The 14,150-nt window shown below is 42.8% G+C and overlaps 1 protein-coding gene across 1 annotated transcript in view; it reads right to left on the reverse strand.

Annotated features, from left to right (window-relative positions):
- The window catches only part of LOC135553072 (serine/threonine-protein kinase NLK-like), a 94,208-nt gene extending 91,948 nt beyond the window's left edge, over window positions 1-2,260 (reverse strand). Inside the window, exon 1 of the mRNA XM_064985162.1 lies at window positions 622-2,260. Coding sequence (XP_064841234.1) covers window positions 622-1,076 — 455 coding nt within the window. The 5' untranslated portion in view covers window positions 1,077-2,260. The remainder of the gene's footprint in view (window positions 1-621) is intronic.
- Between the last annotated feature and the right edge of the window lie 11,890 nt (window positions 2,261-14,150).

A 14,150-nucleotide genomic window follows, 5' to 3' on the forward strand; every position in this document is an offset into this window, starting at 1 on the left:
CCCTCGGAATCCACATGTGCTCTGTACTTTGAAGAAGTGAAGAACGCAATGTGGTTCTATAGGCCAACTAATGTATTTCCAAAACTAAGGCACTTGAACATGGCCAGGTTGGGAGCCTTGGCCCCTTGAAGAGAGCCCAGAAACAGATGAAAGCCTAATCCCAAGTCTTAAAAACAGCTTATGGTTAAATCTGGGGATGTTACCCCCAGGACAGGTCCCTGGATCAGAGAGCTGTGTATCAAAAGCTATTTACCCCCCCACCTTCACACTCACATTTTTTTCACCTCAACCTTAGAAATTGGATATGCTTCATAAGCTACTAAACAGTACATAAACATACCTAGATTTTGAGTATTGGGGGATATAGGGGAGGTGGGTTCAGTCTCACTTCTGAAGATTTTTGGCCTGTGATTCCACCTAATGGGAACCAAAATGTTGAATAACTGTAACTGTTACTGACATAATCACAACATAGGCCTACATATTGATTCATACCTAACTTTGCCACCTACTACTACACAAGGTCAGGTCACGTGCACACGGCCTCCTTAGAGAGAGCGCATGGCATCACACATTCTTTGCTTCATTCAGTAGGTAGGTAAACATATTTTTAACACTTACCAGACCACCCCAAAAGCTCCATAGCCGATGGGTCTGTCAGGCTCTATGTCCAACTGCGGCTGTAAGTGGTGCGAGTGTTGATGATGGTGGTGGTGAGCTTTGACAGCCGCAGCTTGAACTTGGGCAGGTGCCGCTGCCGCTGCCGGGCCGGGGGCTTGTCCAGGAGCTGGCGAGGGGAAGTATGGTTGTTGCTGGCTCGGGTTCAGCATTACCGCGGCTGCCGCTGCAGCTGCTGCTGTAGAAGCGTGTTGTTGTACAGGGTGGACAGCGGCGGCAGAGCCGGGGTGTTGCAAGTGATGCTGGCCCGGGTGGTGATGGTGGTGGAGATGGGGAGGTGGGAGATGCGGTAGTTGGTGGTGATGGTGCGGGTGATGGGCAGCAACTGCCGAGGCGCCACCGTTGTATGCAGCCATCATTTTTGCGGCATTTGCAGCCGTTGTTCCGCACAAAGCCATTCACTCAATAACAATAAAAAAGAAAGGAAAGGAGGGATATAGGTGAAATGCGCCTTTTATTTTACGCGAAAATAATATCCCAGGTGAAGGTAGGCTATAGGATTGGGCAGATGGTGTTTAACTGGTCATTGGTTGTGACCCGATGCATACAATCAACAAAACCAACTTGAAAAGGTTTGAATTAAATAAACATGTCAGCTATAATTCTGAGATCAACCTCACTCTCCCTGAAAGCTTTATCATTACACGGATCTGACCTACTTCTCGTAATTACAATTTCTTCCGCATGCACCGATAGCAGATAGGCCATTAAACTATTGCAATAATTAACATGTAAATTAAGTATATTTTGTTAAAATTTTTAAATAAAAAATGCGACAGAAAAGAACCCGCACCCCCCACAATAAATAAATTATCCACGGCCCTAGGTCTCCCTCATGTTGGAAGTGGCGTTCCCCTCTCCACTGACGAAACTCGGTCAATTTCCCTTTCTTGATATTAAAAGGGAAACCGATATGTATCACATGGGAAATAGCACAGCATTCATCTTTCATTACTCAAGTTTGCCATATTGTCTGGTCCAGCACCACCGTTGTTCCCACAGCCTGTGCTGCATGCAGTTTGCAGAAGTTATTCGGGTTTAGGTCGAGCTACCGTTGTTTGCTTGATAGCCACTTGTAGTAGGCGTTGCAAGAACAGTATTGGAGACTTCAAATGTTCCGCATATAACAACAATTCCAATATTATGTAGCAGTAGACTGACTGCAAGAACAAATAGACCCAAGCAAAGCGAGAACGCTACCGAGATGTGATACGATGTTGCCGTTTACGGCGTCTTGTAGAAATAGGCTACGGACCGTTGTCCTCCCTCAGATGTCACAATTCCCGCAATCCCAGACTCCAGAAATCCGAATCATGTTGATAAAATTAGCAATATTTTTTTCTGGATAACGAGGAAAACAAATTCTTCCGAAAGCACAGTCAACTTATTTTCCCCATTGGATCCCGTGTGTTCAGCTTGTTCCGCACACTATCTCCCTACGCAGCACACACATAAATCCATTAAAGGAAAATATGAATAAAAACAAAAAATATCCAAAAGTCCCTTGTATTTAGAAAACAAGCAGCCAGTGTCGACTCCCTCCAGCCGGATGGTGCTGTCAGGACCTAGGAAACATGCACAGCCAGAGAACCCAACCACTCAATGATGGAAGGCTGTGGCTCCAATCAAAAGACTAGTTTGACGTTTTTTATGTTTTTTAGCCAATCAGTTGCATCCAGATAGCAACCGAGGATTTACCACAAAAGTCAAGGCCTGTGGACACTTGAAACTACCGCCATTGTGGAGACCTAGACTTGTAATGTCGCAGTGAAATATAAATAGAACATTTGAACCCGAATGGAGAACACGAGCTCCAGTTGCTCGTAGAAATTACACGAGGAGCGCGACCCAATCATTATCCGCTCAACAAGAACGTTATCTTTTACGCACAGTGATAGACATAAGATGTAACCAGTAACTGCTTACGCCTGTTCATATATTGCAAGGGTTTTGAAAACTGCATTCAGCAGCCGAGCCTATATGCTATCTATACACATGCCGAAAAATATTGATTTATTGTATAGCCTACATGTTGTTATTATAGACATTTGGTAACAGTGTTACCCATCAAAATCACGGTCACACAACTTTAGCCAATGCGTTATCGACTGCCTGTTCAGGCTATTAATGATTTATAAACGAACTAGGCAAATAATTAACTTTCTACAAACATCTTATAGGTTGAAACCCCTTTTATACGCCCATCAAAAACGGTACCTTAATGCAGTGTTAGTTCTACCATAATCATTTCTGAAAGACAATAGCATAACAACAAATAAAATGTCATTTTTGTTGCCCCTCTCTGAGGTGGTGTAACTATCACATCCTTGCAGAAAGATCCAGGTACATTGCTTTGAGAGATTGTGAACATCATGGTCTGACAAGTGCAGGTGGGCAGCCATAGACACCTGCAGTCCAAGTAAATATGCCAAACATATCTCATTAAATATTGCCACTAATTAGTGTCTGGGGAGAAGGCTACTCTCCTCTCTGTGTCTGGGGAGTATATTTACCATAGTCTCTCTCTGTGTCGGTTTACTATAGTCTCTCTCTCTCTGTGTCTGGGGAGTATGTTTACTATAGTCTCTCTCTGTGTCTGGGGAGTATGTTTACTATAGTCTCTCTCTCTCTCTGTGTCTGGGGAGTATGTTTACTATAGTCTCTCTCTGTGACTGGGGGGTATGTTTACTATAGTCTCTCTCTGTGTCTGGGGAGTATGTTTACTATAGTCTCTCTCTCTCTCTGTGTCTGGGGAGTATGTTTACTATAGTCTCTCTCTGTGTCTGGGGAGTATGTTTACTATATCTGGGGGTATGTTTACTATAGTCTCTCTCTGTGTCTGGGGAGTATGTTTACTATAGTCTCTGTGTCTGGGGAGTATGTTTACTATAGTCTCTCTCTGTGTCTGGGGAGTATGTTTACTATAGTCTCTCTGTGTCTGGGGGGTATGTTTACTATAGTCTCTCTCTGTGTCTGGGGAGTATGTTTACTATAGTCTCTCTCTGTGTCTGGGGAGTAGGTTTACTATAGTCTCTCTCTGTGTCTGGGGATGTATGTTTACTATAGTCTCTCTCTCTCTGTGTCTGGGGAGTATGTTTACTATAGTCTCTCTCTGTTTACTATAGTCTCTCTCTGTCTGTCTGGGGAGTATGTTTACTATAGTCTCTCTCTGTGACTGGGGGGTATGTTTACTATAGTCTCTCTCTCTCTCTGTGTCTGGGGAGTATGTTTACTATAGTCTCTCTGTGTCTGGGGAGTATGTTTACTATAGTCTCTCTCTGTGTCTGGGGAGTATGTTTACTATAGTCTCTCTGGGGAGTATGTTTACTATAGTCTCTCTCTGTGTCTGGGGAGTATAGTCTCTCTGTGTCTTTACTATAGTCTCTCTCTGTGGGGAGTATGTTTACTATAGTCTCTCTCTGTGTCGGTTTACTATAGTCTCTCTCTCTCTCTGTGTCTGGGGAGTATGTTTACTATAGTCTCTCTCTCTCTGTGTCTGGGGAGTATGTTTACTATAGTCTCTCTCTGTGTCTGGGGAGTATGTTTACTATAGTCTCTCTCTGTGTCTGGGGAGTATGTTTACTATAGTCTCTCTCTGTGTCTGGGGAGTATGTTTACTATAGTCTCTCTCTCTCTGTGTCTGGGGAGTATGTTTACTATAGTCTCTCTCTGTGTCTGGGGAGTATGTTTACTATAGTCTCTCTCTGTGTCTGGGGAGTATGTTTACTATAGTCTCTCTCTCTCTCTGTGTCTGGGGAGTATGTTTACTATAGTCTCTCTCTGTGTCTGGGGAGTATGTTTACTATAGTCTCTCTCTGTGTCTGGGGAGTATGTTTACTATAGTCTCTCTCTGTGTCTGGGGAGTATGTTTACTATAGTCTCTCTCTCTGTGTCTGGGGAGTATGTTTACTATAGTCTCTCTCTCTCTGTGTCTGGGGAGTATGTTTACTATAGTCTCTCTCTGTGTCTGGGGAGTATGTTTACTATAGTCTCTCTCTCTCTGTGTCTGGGGAGTATGTTTACTATAGTCTCTCTCTCTCTGTGTCTGGGGAGTATGTTTACTATAGTCTCTCTCTGTGTCTGGGGAGTATGTTTACTATAGTCTCTCTCTCTCTCTGTGTCTGGGGAGTATGTTTACTATAGTCTCTCTCTGTGTCTGGGGAGTATGTTTACTATAGTCTCTCTCTGTGACTGGGGGGTATGTTTACTATAGTCTCTCTCTCTCTCTGTGTCTGGGGAGTATGTTTACTATAGTCTCTCTCTGTGTCTGGGGAGTATGTTTACTATAGTCTCTCTCTGTGTCTGGGGAGTATGTTTACTATAGTCTCTCTCTGTGTCTGGGGAGTATGTTTACTATAGTCTCTCTCTGTGTCTGGGGAGTATGTTTACTATAGTCTCTCTCTGTGTCTGGGGAGTATGTTTACTATAGTCTCTCTCTGTGTCTGGGGAGTATGTTTACTATAGTCTCTCTCTGTGTCTGGGGAGTATGTTTACTATAGTCTCTCTCTGTGTCTGGGGAGTATGTTTACTATAGTCTCTCTCTCTCTGTGTCTGGGGAGTATGTTTACTATAGTCTCTCTCTGTGTCTGGGGAGTATGTTTACTATAGTCTCTCTCTGTGTCTGGGGAGTATGTTTACTATAGTCTCTCTCTCTCTGTGTCTGGGGAGTATGTTTACTATAGTCTCTCTCTCTCTGTGTCTGGGGAGTATGTTTACTATAGTCTCTCTCTGTGTCTGGGGAGTATGTTTAGTCTCTCTCTGTGTCTGGGGAGTATGTTTACTATAGTCTCTCTCTGTGTCTGGGGAGTATGTTTACTATAGTCTCTATCAGTGTCTGGGGAGTATGTTTACTATAGTCTCTCTCTCTCTGTGTCTGGGGAGTATGTTTACTATAGTCTCTCTCTCTCTGTGTCTGGGGAGTATGTTTACTATAGTCTCTCTCTGTGTCTGGGGAGTATGTTTACTATAGTCTCTCTCTGTGTCTGGGGAGTATGTTTACTATAGTCTCTCTCTCTCTGTGTCTGGGGAGTATGTTTACTATAGTCTCTCTCTGTGTCGGTTTACTATAGTCTCTCTCTCTCTGTGTCTGGGGAGTATGTTTACTATAGTCTCTCTCTGTGTCTGGGGAGTATGTTTACTATAGTCTCTCTCTCTCTGTGTCTGGGGAGTATGTTTACTATAGTCTCTCTGTGTCTGGGGAGTATGTTTACTATAGTCTCTCTCTGTGTCTGGGGAGTATGTTTACTATAGTCTCTCTCTGTGTCTGGGGAGTATGTTTACTATAGTCTCTCTCTGTGTCTGGGGAGTATGTTTACTATAGTCTCTCTCTCTCTGTGTCTGGGGAGTATGTTTACTATAGTCTCTCTCTGTGTCTGGGGAGTATGTTTACTATAGTCTCTCTCTGTGTCTGGGGAGTATGTTTACTATAGTCTCTCTCTCTCTCTGTGTCTGGGGAGTATGTTTACTATAGTCTCTATCAGTGTCTGGGGAGTATGTTTACTATAGTCTCTCTCTCTCTCTGTGTCTGGGGAGTATGTTTACTATAGTCTCTCTCTGTGTCTGGGGAGTATGTTTACTATAGTCTCTCTCTGTGTCTGGGGAGTATGTTTACTATAGTCTCTCTCTCTGTGTCTGGGGAGTATGTTTACTATAGTCTCTCTCTGTGTCTGGGGAGTATGTTTACTATAGTCTCTCTCTGTGTCTGGGGAGTATGTTTACTATAGTCTCTCTCTGTGTCGGTTTACTATAGTCTCTCTCTCGCTCTGTGTCTGGGGAGTATGTTTACTATAGTCTCTCTCTGTGTCGGTTTACTATAGTCTCTCTCTCGCTCTGTGTCTGGGGAGTATGTTTACTATAGTCTCTCTCTGTGTCGGTTTACTATAGTCTCTCTCTGTGTCTGGGGAGTATGTTTACTATAGTCTCTCTCTGTGTCAGTTTACTATAGTCTCTCTCTCGCTCTGTGTCTGGGGAGTATGTTTACTATTGTCTCTCTCTGTGTCTGGGGAGTATGTTTACTATAGTCTCTCTCTGTTTCTGGGGAGTATGTGTACTATAGTCTCTCTCTCTCTCTGTGTCTGGGGAGTATGTTTACTATAGTCTCTCTCTGTGTCGGTTTACTATAGTCTCGCTCTGTGTCTGGGGAGTATGTTTACCATAGTCTCTCTCTGTGTCTGGGGAGTATGTTTACTATAGTCTCTCTCTGTGTCTGTGTCTGTGGAGTTTGTTTACTATAGTCTCTCTCTGTGTCAGTTTACTATAGTCTCTCTCTCGCTCTGTGGAGTATGTTTACTATAGTCTCTCTCTCGCTCTGTGTCTGGGGAGTATGTTTACTATAGTCTCTCTCTGTGTCTGGGGAGTATGTTTACTATAGTCTCTCTCTGTGTCTGGGGAGTATGTTTACTATAGTCTCTCTCTCTCTCTGTGTCTGGGGAGTATGTTTACTATAGTCTCTCTCTCTCTGTGTGTCTGGGGAGTATGTTTACTATAGTCTCTCTCTCTCTCTGTGTCTGGGGAGTATGTTTACTATAGTCTCTCTCTGTGTCGGTTTACTATAGTCTTTCTCTGTGTCGGTTTACTATAGTCTCTCTCTCTCTCTGTGTCTGGGGAGTATGTTTACTATAGTCTCTCTCTGTGTCTGGGGAGTATGTTTACTATAGTCTCGCTCTGTGTCTGGGGAGTATGTTTACTATAGTCTCTCTCTGTGTCTGGGGAGTATGTTTACTATAGTCTCTCTCTGTGTCGGTTTACTATAGTCTCTCTCTGTGTCTGGGGAGTATGTTTACTATAGTCTCTCTCTGTGTCTGTGTCTGGGGAGTATGTTTACTATAGTCTCTCTCTCGCTCTGTGTCTGGGGAGTATGTTTACTATAGTCTCTCTCTGTGTCTGGGGAGTATGTTTACCATAGTCTCTCTCTCTCTGTGTGTCTGGGGAGTATGTTTACTATAGTCTCTATCAGTGTCTGGGGAGTATGTTTACTATAGTCTCTCTCTGTGTCTGGGGAGTATGTTTACTATAGTCTCTCTCTCGCTCCGTGTCTGGGGAGTATGTTTACTATAGTTTCTCTCTGTGTCTGGGGAGTATGTTTACTATAGTCTCTCTCTCGCTCTGTGTCTGGGGAGTATGTTTACTATAGTCTCTCTCTCGCTCTGTATCTGGGGAGTATGTTTACTATAGTCTCTCTCTGTGTCTGGGGAGTATGTTTACTATTGTCTCTCTCTGTGTCTGGGGAGTATGTTTACTATAGTCTCTCTCTCTCTCTGTGTCTGGGGAGTATGTTTACTATTGTCTCTCTCTGTGTCTGGGGAGTATGTTTACTATAGTCTCTCTCTGTGTCTGGGGAGTATGTTTTCCATAGTCTCTCTCTGTGTCGGTTTACTATAGTCTCTGTGTCTGGGGAGTATGTTTACTATAGTCTCTCTCTGTGTCGGTTTACTATAGTCTCTGTGTCTGGGGAGTATGTTTACTATAGTCTCTCTCTGTGTCTGGGGAGTATGTTTACTATAGTCTCTCTCTGTGTCGGTTTACTATAGTCTCTCTCTCTCTCTGTGTCTGGGGAGTATGTTTACTATAGTCTCTCTCTGTGTCGGTTTACTATAGTCTCTGTGTCTGGGGAGTATGTTTACTATAGTCTCTCTCTGTGTCTGGGGAGTATGTTTACTATAGTCTCTCTCTGTGTCGGTTTACTATAGTCTCTCTCTCTCTCTCTCTTTGTCTGGGAAGTAGACTTACTATAGGCTCCCCCTCAAGACTGGATAATCCATCTGACAGAAAAAGGCCCCACAAGGATGGTCCACCCAGATTATTAAATAACCTAATTTTATGGACACCGGGAAAATAATCTAAAACCGAGAAAGTAGCAACCCGGAAAGTTAGCAACTCAAGATTTCAGTTTGTTTACATGGCTAAAGTGTCATTAGGCCTATTGCTAAATGAAGGCCAGGAGTTAAGTATCTCCCACATCAATACAGGGCCTCTATGTCTGGCTGGGCCCAATTCAAATATACATTATTTGATCTTCTAAATCTCACCTCACAAAAGTCTGGACAGATCTCAATTGAATGAGAAAGGTATTACATAATCATTGAAAATCTGTCTCCAGCTATATTTTTACTGTGGGGATGTCCTCTGTCCTCTACAGCACAGCAGAGTGACCCAGCTATGGCGACTCTAATGGGGAGCAATCACCCAATTAGTTTGCAACATGGACGGACAGTGCTGCTGGAGGCACAGGAGAAGAGGGGAGGGGGTCACAGCACAGGAATGCTGGGGGGAATGTGCCTTGCAGAGAGTAGGCTACCATATTTTGTAATTGGAGCAGAAAACAGATGGTCAGCAGCACGCACATCATGATAAAAATTAAATATTGGGGAAGATGGCGAAAGGAGACACCTCATTGTTGACCAGTCCAATAAATAAAAAATAAAAAATCAACTTTCAGTTATATTAGTGTTGTCTTGGGGCATTTGGTTATTTTTTTTATTTTACCTTTATTTAACTAGGCAAGTCAGTTAAGTCAATGACGGCCTAGGAACAGTGGGTAAACTGCCTGTTCAGGGGCAGAACGACAGATTTGTACCTTGTCAGCTCGGGGGCTTGAACTTGCAACCTTTCGGTTACTTGTCCAATGCTCTAACCACTAGGCTACCCTGCCGGTCTCATTTAGACTTATCACACACAGCTCTGCCAAAATGTTACAATTGTGAAAAGTGGTGATGTACTCTACTTTCTAAAAAGGCACTGTACAGATGCTGTATCTTAATTTGCTCACTCTGTTGTTGCTGAAAAAAATTGCCTTGTGACTTACATAAATTCTCTCACTCGCTCAAATGCTAAAACACCATACAGAATAAATGTCCTACTACTGTAGGTCCTACAACTGCAACATTCAAATGTACAAAAATGTACCTGAAATGTTGTTTTATATAGCTTAATAACACAAGATATATATTGGTCTCTACTACGACATACAAGTGTATCCAAAATGCATCCGTAGCTTACACCCAAACTATAGCTTCTTGTAGCCTATCAAAATTAATTTCCCATTAGAAATTATCACCCTCTTTTATTTATCACCTTCTTTTGTTTTACTCCTGCAATGAGTAAAACATTTAGGTTTTTTCACCTAGTCGGCCCGGGGATTCAAACCAGAAACCTTTCGGTTCCTGGGCCAAAGCTCTTATTAACCGCTAGGCTACCTGCCGATCCCACATGTGTATATACACAATAAACAAGATATAACATTATAAAATTCTATATACTACAAAGTAAAATATGTGCATTGCCATGAAGACTAGTGCCAACATTACCTTCAGAGTTAATGAGGTAGCTACAATGGGAGAGTTTCACTGTTCCCCTCTCTTCTCTCTGTCTCTCTCTGTGGAAGACAGGTCTATTTAAAGCAGCAGGTCATTTCCGTCCGAGTCTGTTTTTAGGAACTCGCTTTCTTAAGAGACTTCACAGGAGAGGAAATGAGATGTAAAACCCGGCCAAAATATGACAATTTCTATCACACTGGAAAATCAGTAGCTCCCGTAGCCCATTTCATTTATCAGCCGAGTCAGTCACGATTCCACACTGAAAGTACATTTTTATGGGAAGTGGGGAAATGGTGGATGCTCATTAAGAGCAGGCTGTATGTGGAAAAGATTTGCTGAGGTGTGACTCCATACAGTATCTGTACGTGGATGACCTTTGCTGAGGTGTGACTCCATACAGTATCTGTACGTGGATGACCTTTGCTGAGGTGTGACTCCATACAGTATCTGTACGTGGATGACCTTTGCTGAGGTGTGACTCCATATCTGTATGTGGACAAGCTTTGCTGAGGTGTGACTCCATATCTGTATGTGGACAAGCTTTGCTGAGGTGTGACTCCATATCTGAATGTGGACAAGCTTTGCTGAGGTGTGACTCCATATCTGTATGTGGACAAGCTTTGCTGAGGTGTGACTCCATATCTGTATGTGGACAAGCTTTGCTGAGGTGTGACTCCATATCTGAATGTGGACAAGCTTTGCTGAGGTGTGACTCCATATCTGTATGTGGACAAGCTTTGCTGAGGTGTGACTCCATATCTGAATGTGGACAAGTTTTGCTGAGGTGTGACTCCATATCTGTATGTGGACAAGCTTTGCTGAGGTGTGACTCCATATCTGTATGTGGACAAGCTTTGCTGAAGTGTGACTCCATATCTGAATGTGGACAAGTTTTGCTGAGGTGTGACTCCATATCTGTATGCGGACAAGCTTTGCTGAGGTGTGACTCCATATCGGTATGTGGACAAGCTTTGCTGAAGTGTGACTCTATAAACTGTATGTGGGCAAGCTTTGCTGACGTCTGTCTCCAGTCCATATCTATACTGCTCTAAACTTCATCATATAAAGGTTCTCAGAAGAGAAGAGTATATCGGTTGCAAGTTCTGGGAGTTTGGGACATTGATCCATTCATCACTAATGTATTTCAGAGCACTCTCTCCTGATGGGTGGAGTAGTAGCATGAGCACAAGCATTGGCCACTGAATGTTTTATAGTGGGATGGCATGCTATATTCTTTTGAAATGCAGAAATTTTGAGGCCACGATAGATCACAGTAGATAGCTTGAGCTTCCTAAATAAATATGTGAAAAAAACATCCATAATTTGTGCAATGTGCATAAAGTAAAGATTAGTATTTACAATAAGAACAGTATCATCAGCTTAGGGCCTTTAAAGGGACAGTCATTAAAAAAATATATATATTTAAAACTTTTCTCCACAATTGGTAGTTACAGTCTTGTCCCATCGCTGCAACTCCCCTACGGACTCGGGAGAGGCGAAGGTCAAGAGCCATGCGTCCTCCAAAAACACAACCCTGCCACGCCACACTGCTTCTTGACACACTGCTCGCTTAACACGGAAGGCAGCCGTACTAACGTGTCGGAGGAAACACCATCCAGCTAACACGGACAATTGTGCGCTGCCTCATGGGTCTCCCTGTCACGGCTAGCTGTGACACCGCCTGGCGTCGAACCTGGGACTGTAGTGACTCCTCAAGCACTGCGATGCAGTGCTTTAGACCGCTGCACAACTCGGGGAGGCTTAAAGGGACAGTCTTAACAACAATTTGTGTGAGTGTTGAATTCAGAGAGAATTCACATTTTGTATGCATTTAAAAGGTACGGGTGAATTTAAAAAAGTTAAAACAGACTCCTGTGAGAAAAAGAAGGATAGAATTTCTTGCAAAATTAAACTTTAAAGAATTTACATATAAAATGCAGATTATGGGCATGAATGGTTTGCATATTATCACCAAACTCATTTGACTAACAAATCACCCACAGACATTATTTTATATTGACATCAACAAGCACAAGCACACACATACACACACACAAACACACACACAGTGTGAGTTAATTGTCTCAGACTTATGCAAAATATTTTATTTGTGGATATAATAATAACTAACATAACAACATTGAGAGCATTCTAAAACATCGGTCTTTAGTAATTATCATAAAAGTGGGATGTGCAAGTTGGATAGCCTACATTTATATGCTCCCACTTACTCAAGGACATGCTCACACAATATAAACCAACATGCTCGATTTAATCACCAGACTTTGACCTAAGTCACCTCGAGAATATCTTAAAGCACAGCTGAGGGCAGGGCCTTTTCCTGTGCAGAGCCCCTTCATCATGGAACAGCTTGCCAGTCCATTCCCTGGTTTCAGACGGTCTCCATTTGTAAATCCAGATAAATCATGTTGAGCTATGGGTAGTGTATAGGTTCATCTCCCAATTTCTTGTCACCCTATAACCACAGATATAACAATGAGACAGATATTTCACCGTATGTATAAATGTAAAGCATTCCTTAACGGAAAAATGCAAATGCATGCTAGACCGTGCCAATAGGACATTGCTGGCTCCTGCTTGCCTCTGCCCAACTCCTTGCTTGTTCTGCCCACTATGACTCATTTATTCCTATTTGAAATGACAGTCTGTGGTCTACCTTGGTTAAGTTATACAAATCTTTACTATAGCTCCCTGTTTTTGAAAGATGGTGGCAGCTTTACACTATTCGGTAGTTTCAGTGACCTTTCCCCCACCTACCGGTAGCTTAGATCTATTACATTATCCTGGGTACGTAATATCCAGAGAATCCACTTACCACATTTGCTCTCCTCCACTCTTCTCAATACTGAGGTGAGAAGTGGGATACAGTCTGAGGCTGTCAAAAGTGTATCCTGGAAAGACTTGTCAGATTGAAGCTCGGAAACTATGGCAAATGTGTACCAGGTGGCATGTTCCATGTGGTAGCATTAGTGACACAAGAAACACCTAGCAACTTAGTGGAGAGGACAGTAGCAGGGATCCGAGTTTGAGTCCCAATTCACTACATTTGTGTCTGAAGTGGGATGGATGGCACGCCAGTGATGCCATAGTTCCATTAGATGCCTACTGAGACAACATTTAGGTAGCTCTAAAGTACCTACCAGTATCTATAGTACTTTATTTGTTCTGATTGAGGTCCCTGGGACAAAAACAACACATAGCAAACACCAGTGACGGCATTAGACTTGTAGTTGAAGAGGATGGATGGAATCATTTAATTTGACTACAATAAAATGGAGATAACCTCAATGGCGCTACCAATGCTGTCACCATAAAGGCACAGACACAAAGATGAGTCCTGTAACTCTATGCTTTCTGCTCATCATCTGAATCATACATGTAGCCCACTATAGCAAAGATTTATCTTCCCACAGTAGGTCTATTTGAGTTTCCAATCATTTAATTGGATGGGAATTGTAATTGCTATTGTAAGAGAGCCGATTGGTAACCTGCTCACTGTCTAGTCATATGTTGTTTTTTCACCAATAAACTCAAAGATGGTTTACAAATTCTGTGGCAAAGTCTTTGCCTCTTCCTCTCTGGTGAAGTGAATGGAGCTAGTGGACTAAGGTAAATACCTGTCCTTAAATATAGGGGGTGCTGTTGACACCACAGTACCCCATTGTACACCAGGATCCTAAAGCTGAGTGGGGTGTGTTTGGGTTGGGGCGCTACAGGGCGTATGTTACGCAGCTCACTTGGCAGCCATGTCCCAGTAATTATGCACCCTATAGGCAATATCAAATGTGAAAAATAACTTAAGAAATAGGTCAACTTACCGGAGATTCTCACATGGCCCTTGTTGTATTACTGGGGCTATATCAGCCAATATGCTAGATGTAGTTTGAAGAGAGCAGAGTTGGAGAGACTTACACTTTCTCTTGAGCTATGTTTATAGCCTACCTTTTAGGAGTGGGAAGATTCCCAGCACAGTCAGACAGCCAGGGAAGACCAGTCTACGGAGCTCAGGTGAAGTGTTCAGTATATTTGTGAATGATACAAAATTGAACCATTGATTCTATTATAGGATAATGTATAAATGTACACCAAGGTTGTTCTTTGTCATGCCTAACTTTAGGAGGATCAGATAGTGACAAG

The sequence above is a fragment of the Oncorhynchus masou genome, chromosome 13 (assembly GCF_036934945.1).
Source record: "Oncorhynchus masou masou isolate Uvic2021 chromosome 13, UVic_Omas_1.1, whole genome shotgun sequence".
NCBI lineage: Eukaryota > Metazoa > Chordata > Actinopteri > Salmoniformes > Salmonidae > Oncorhynchus > Oncorhynchus masou.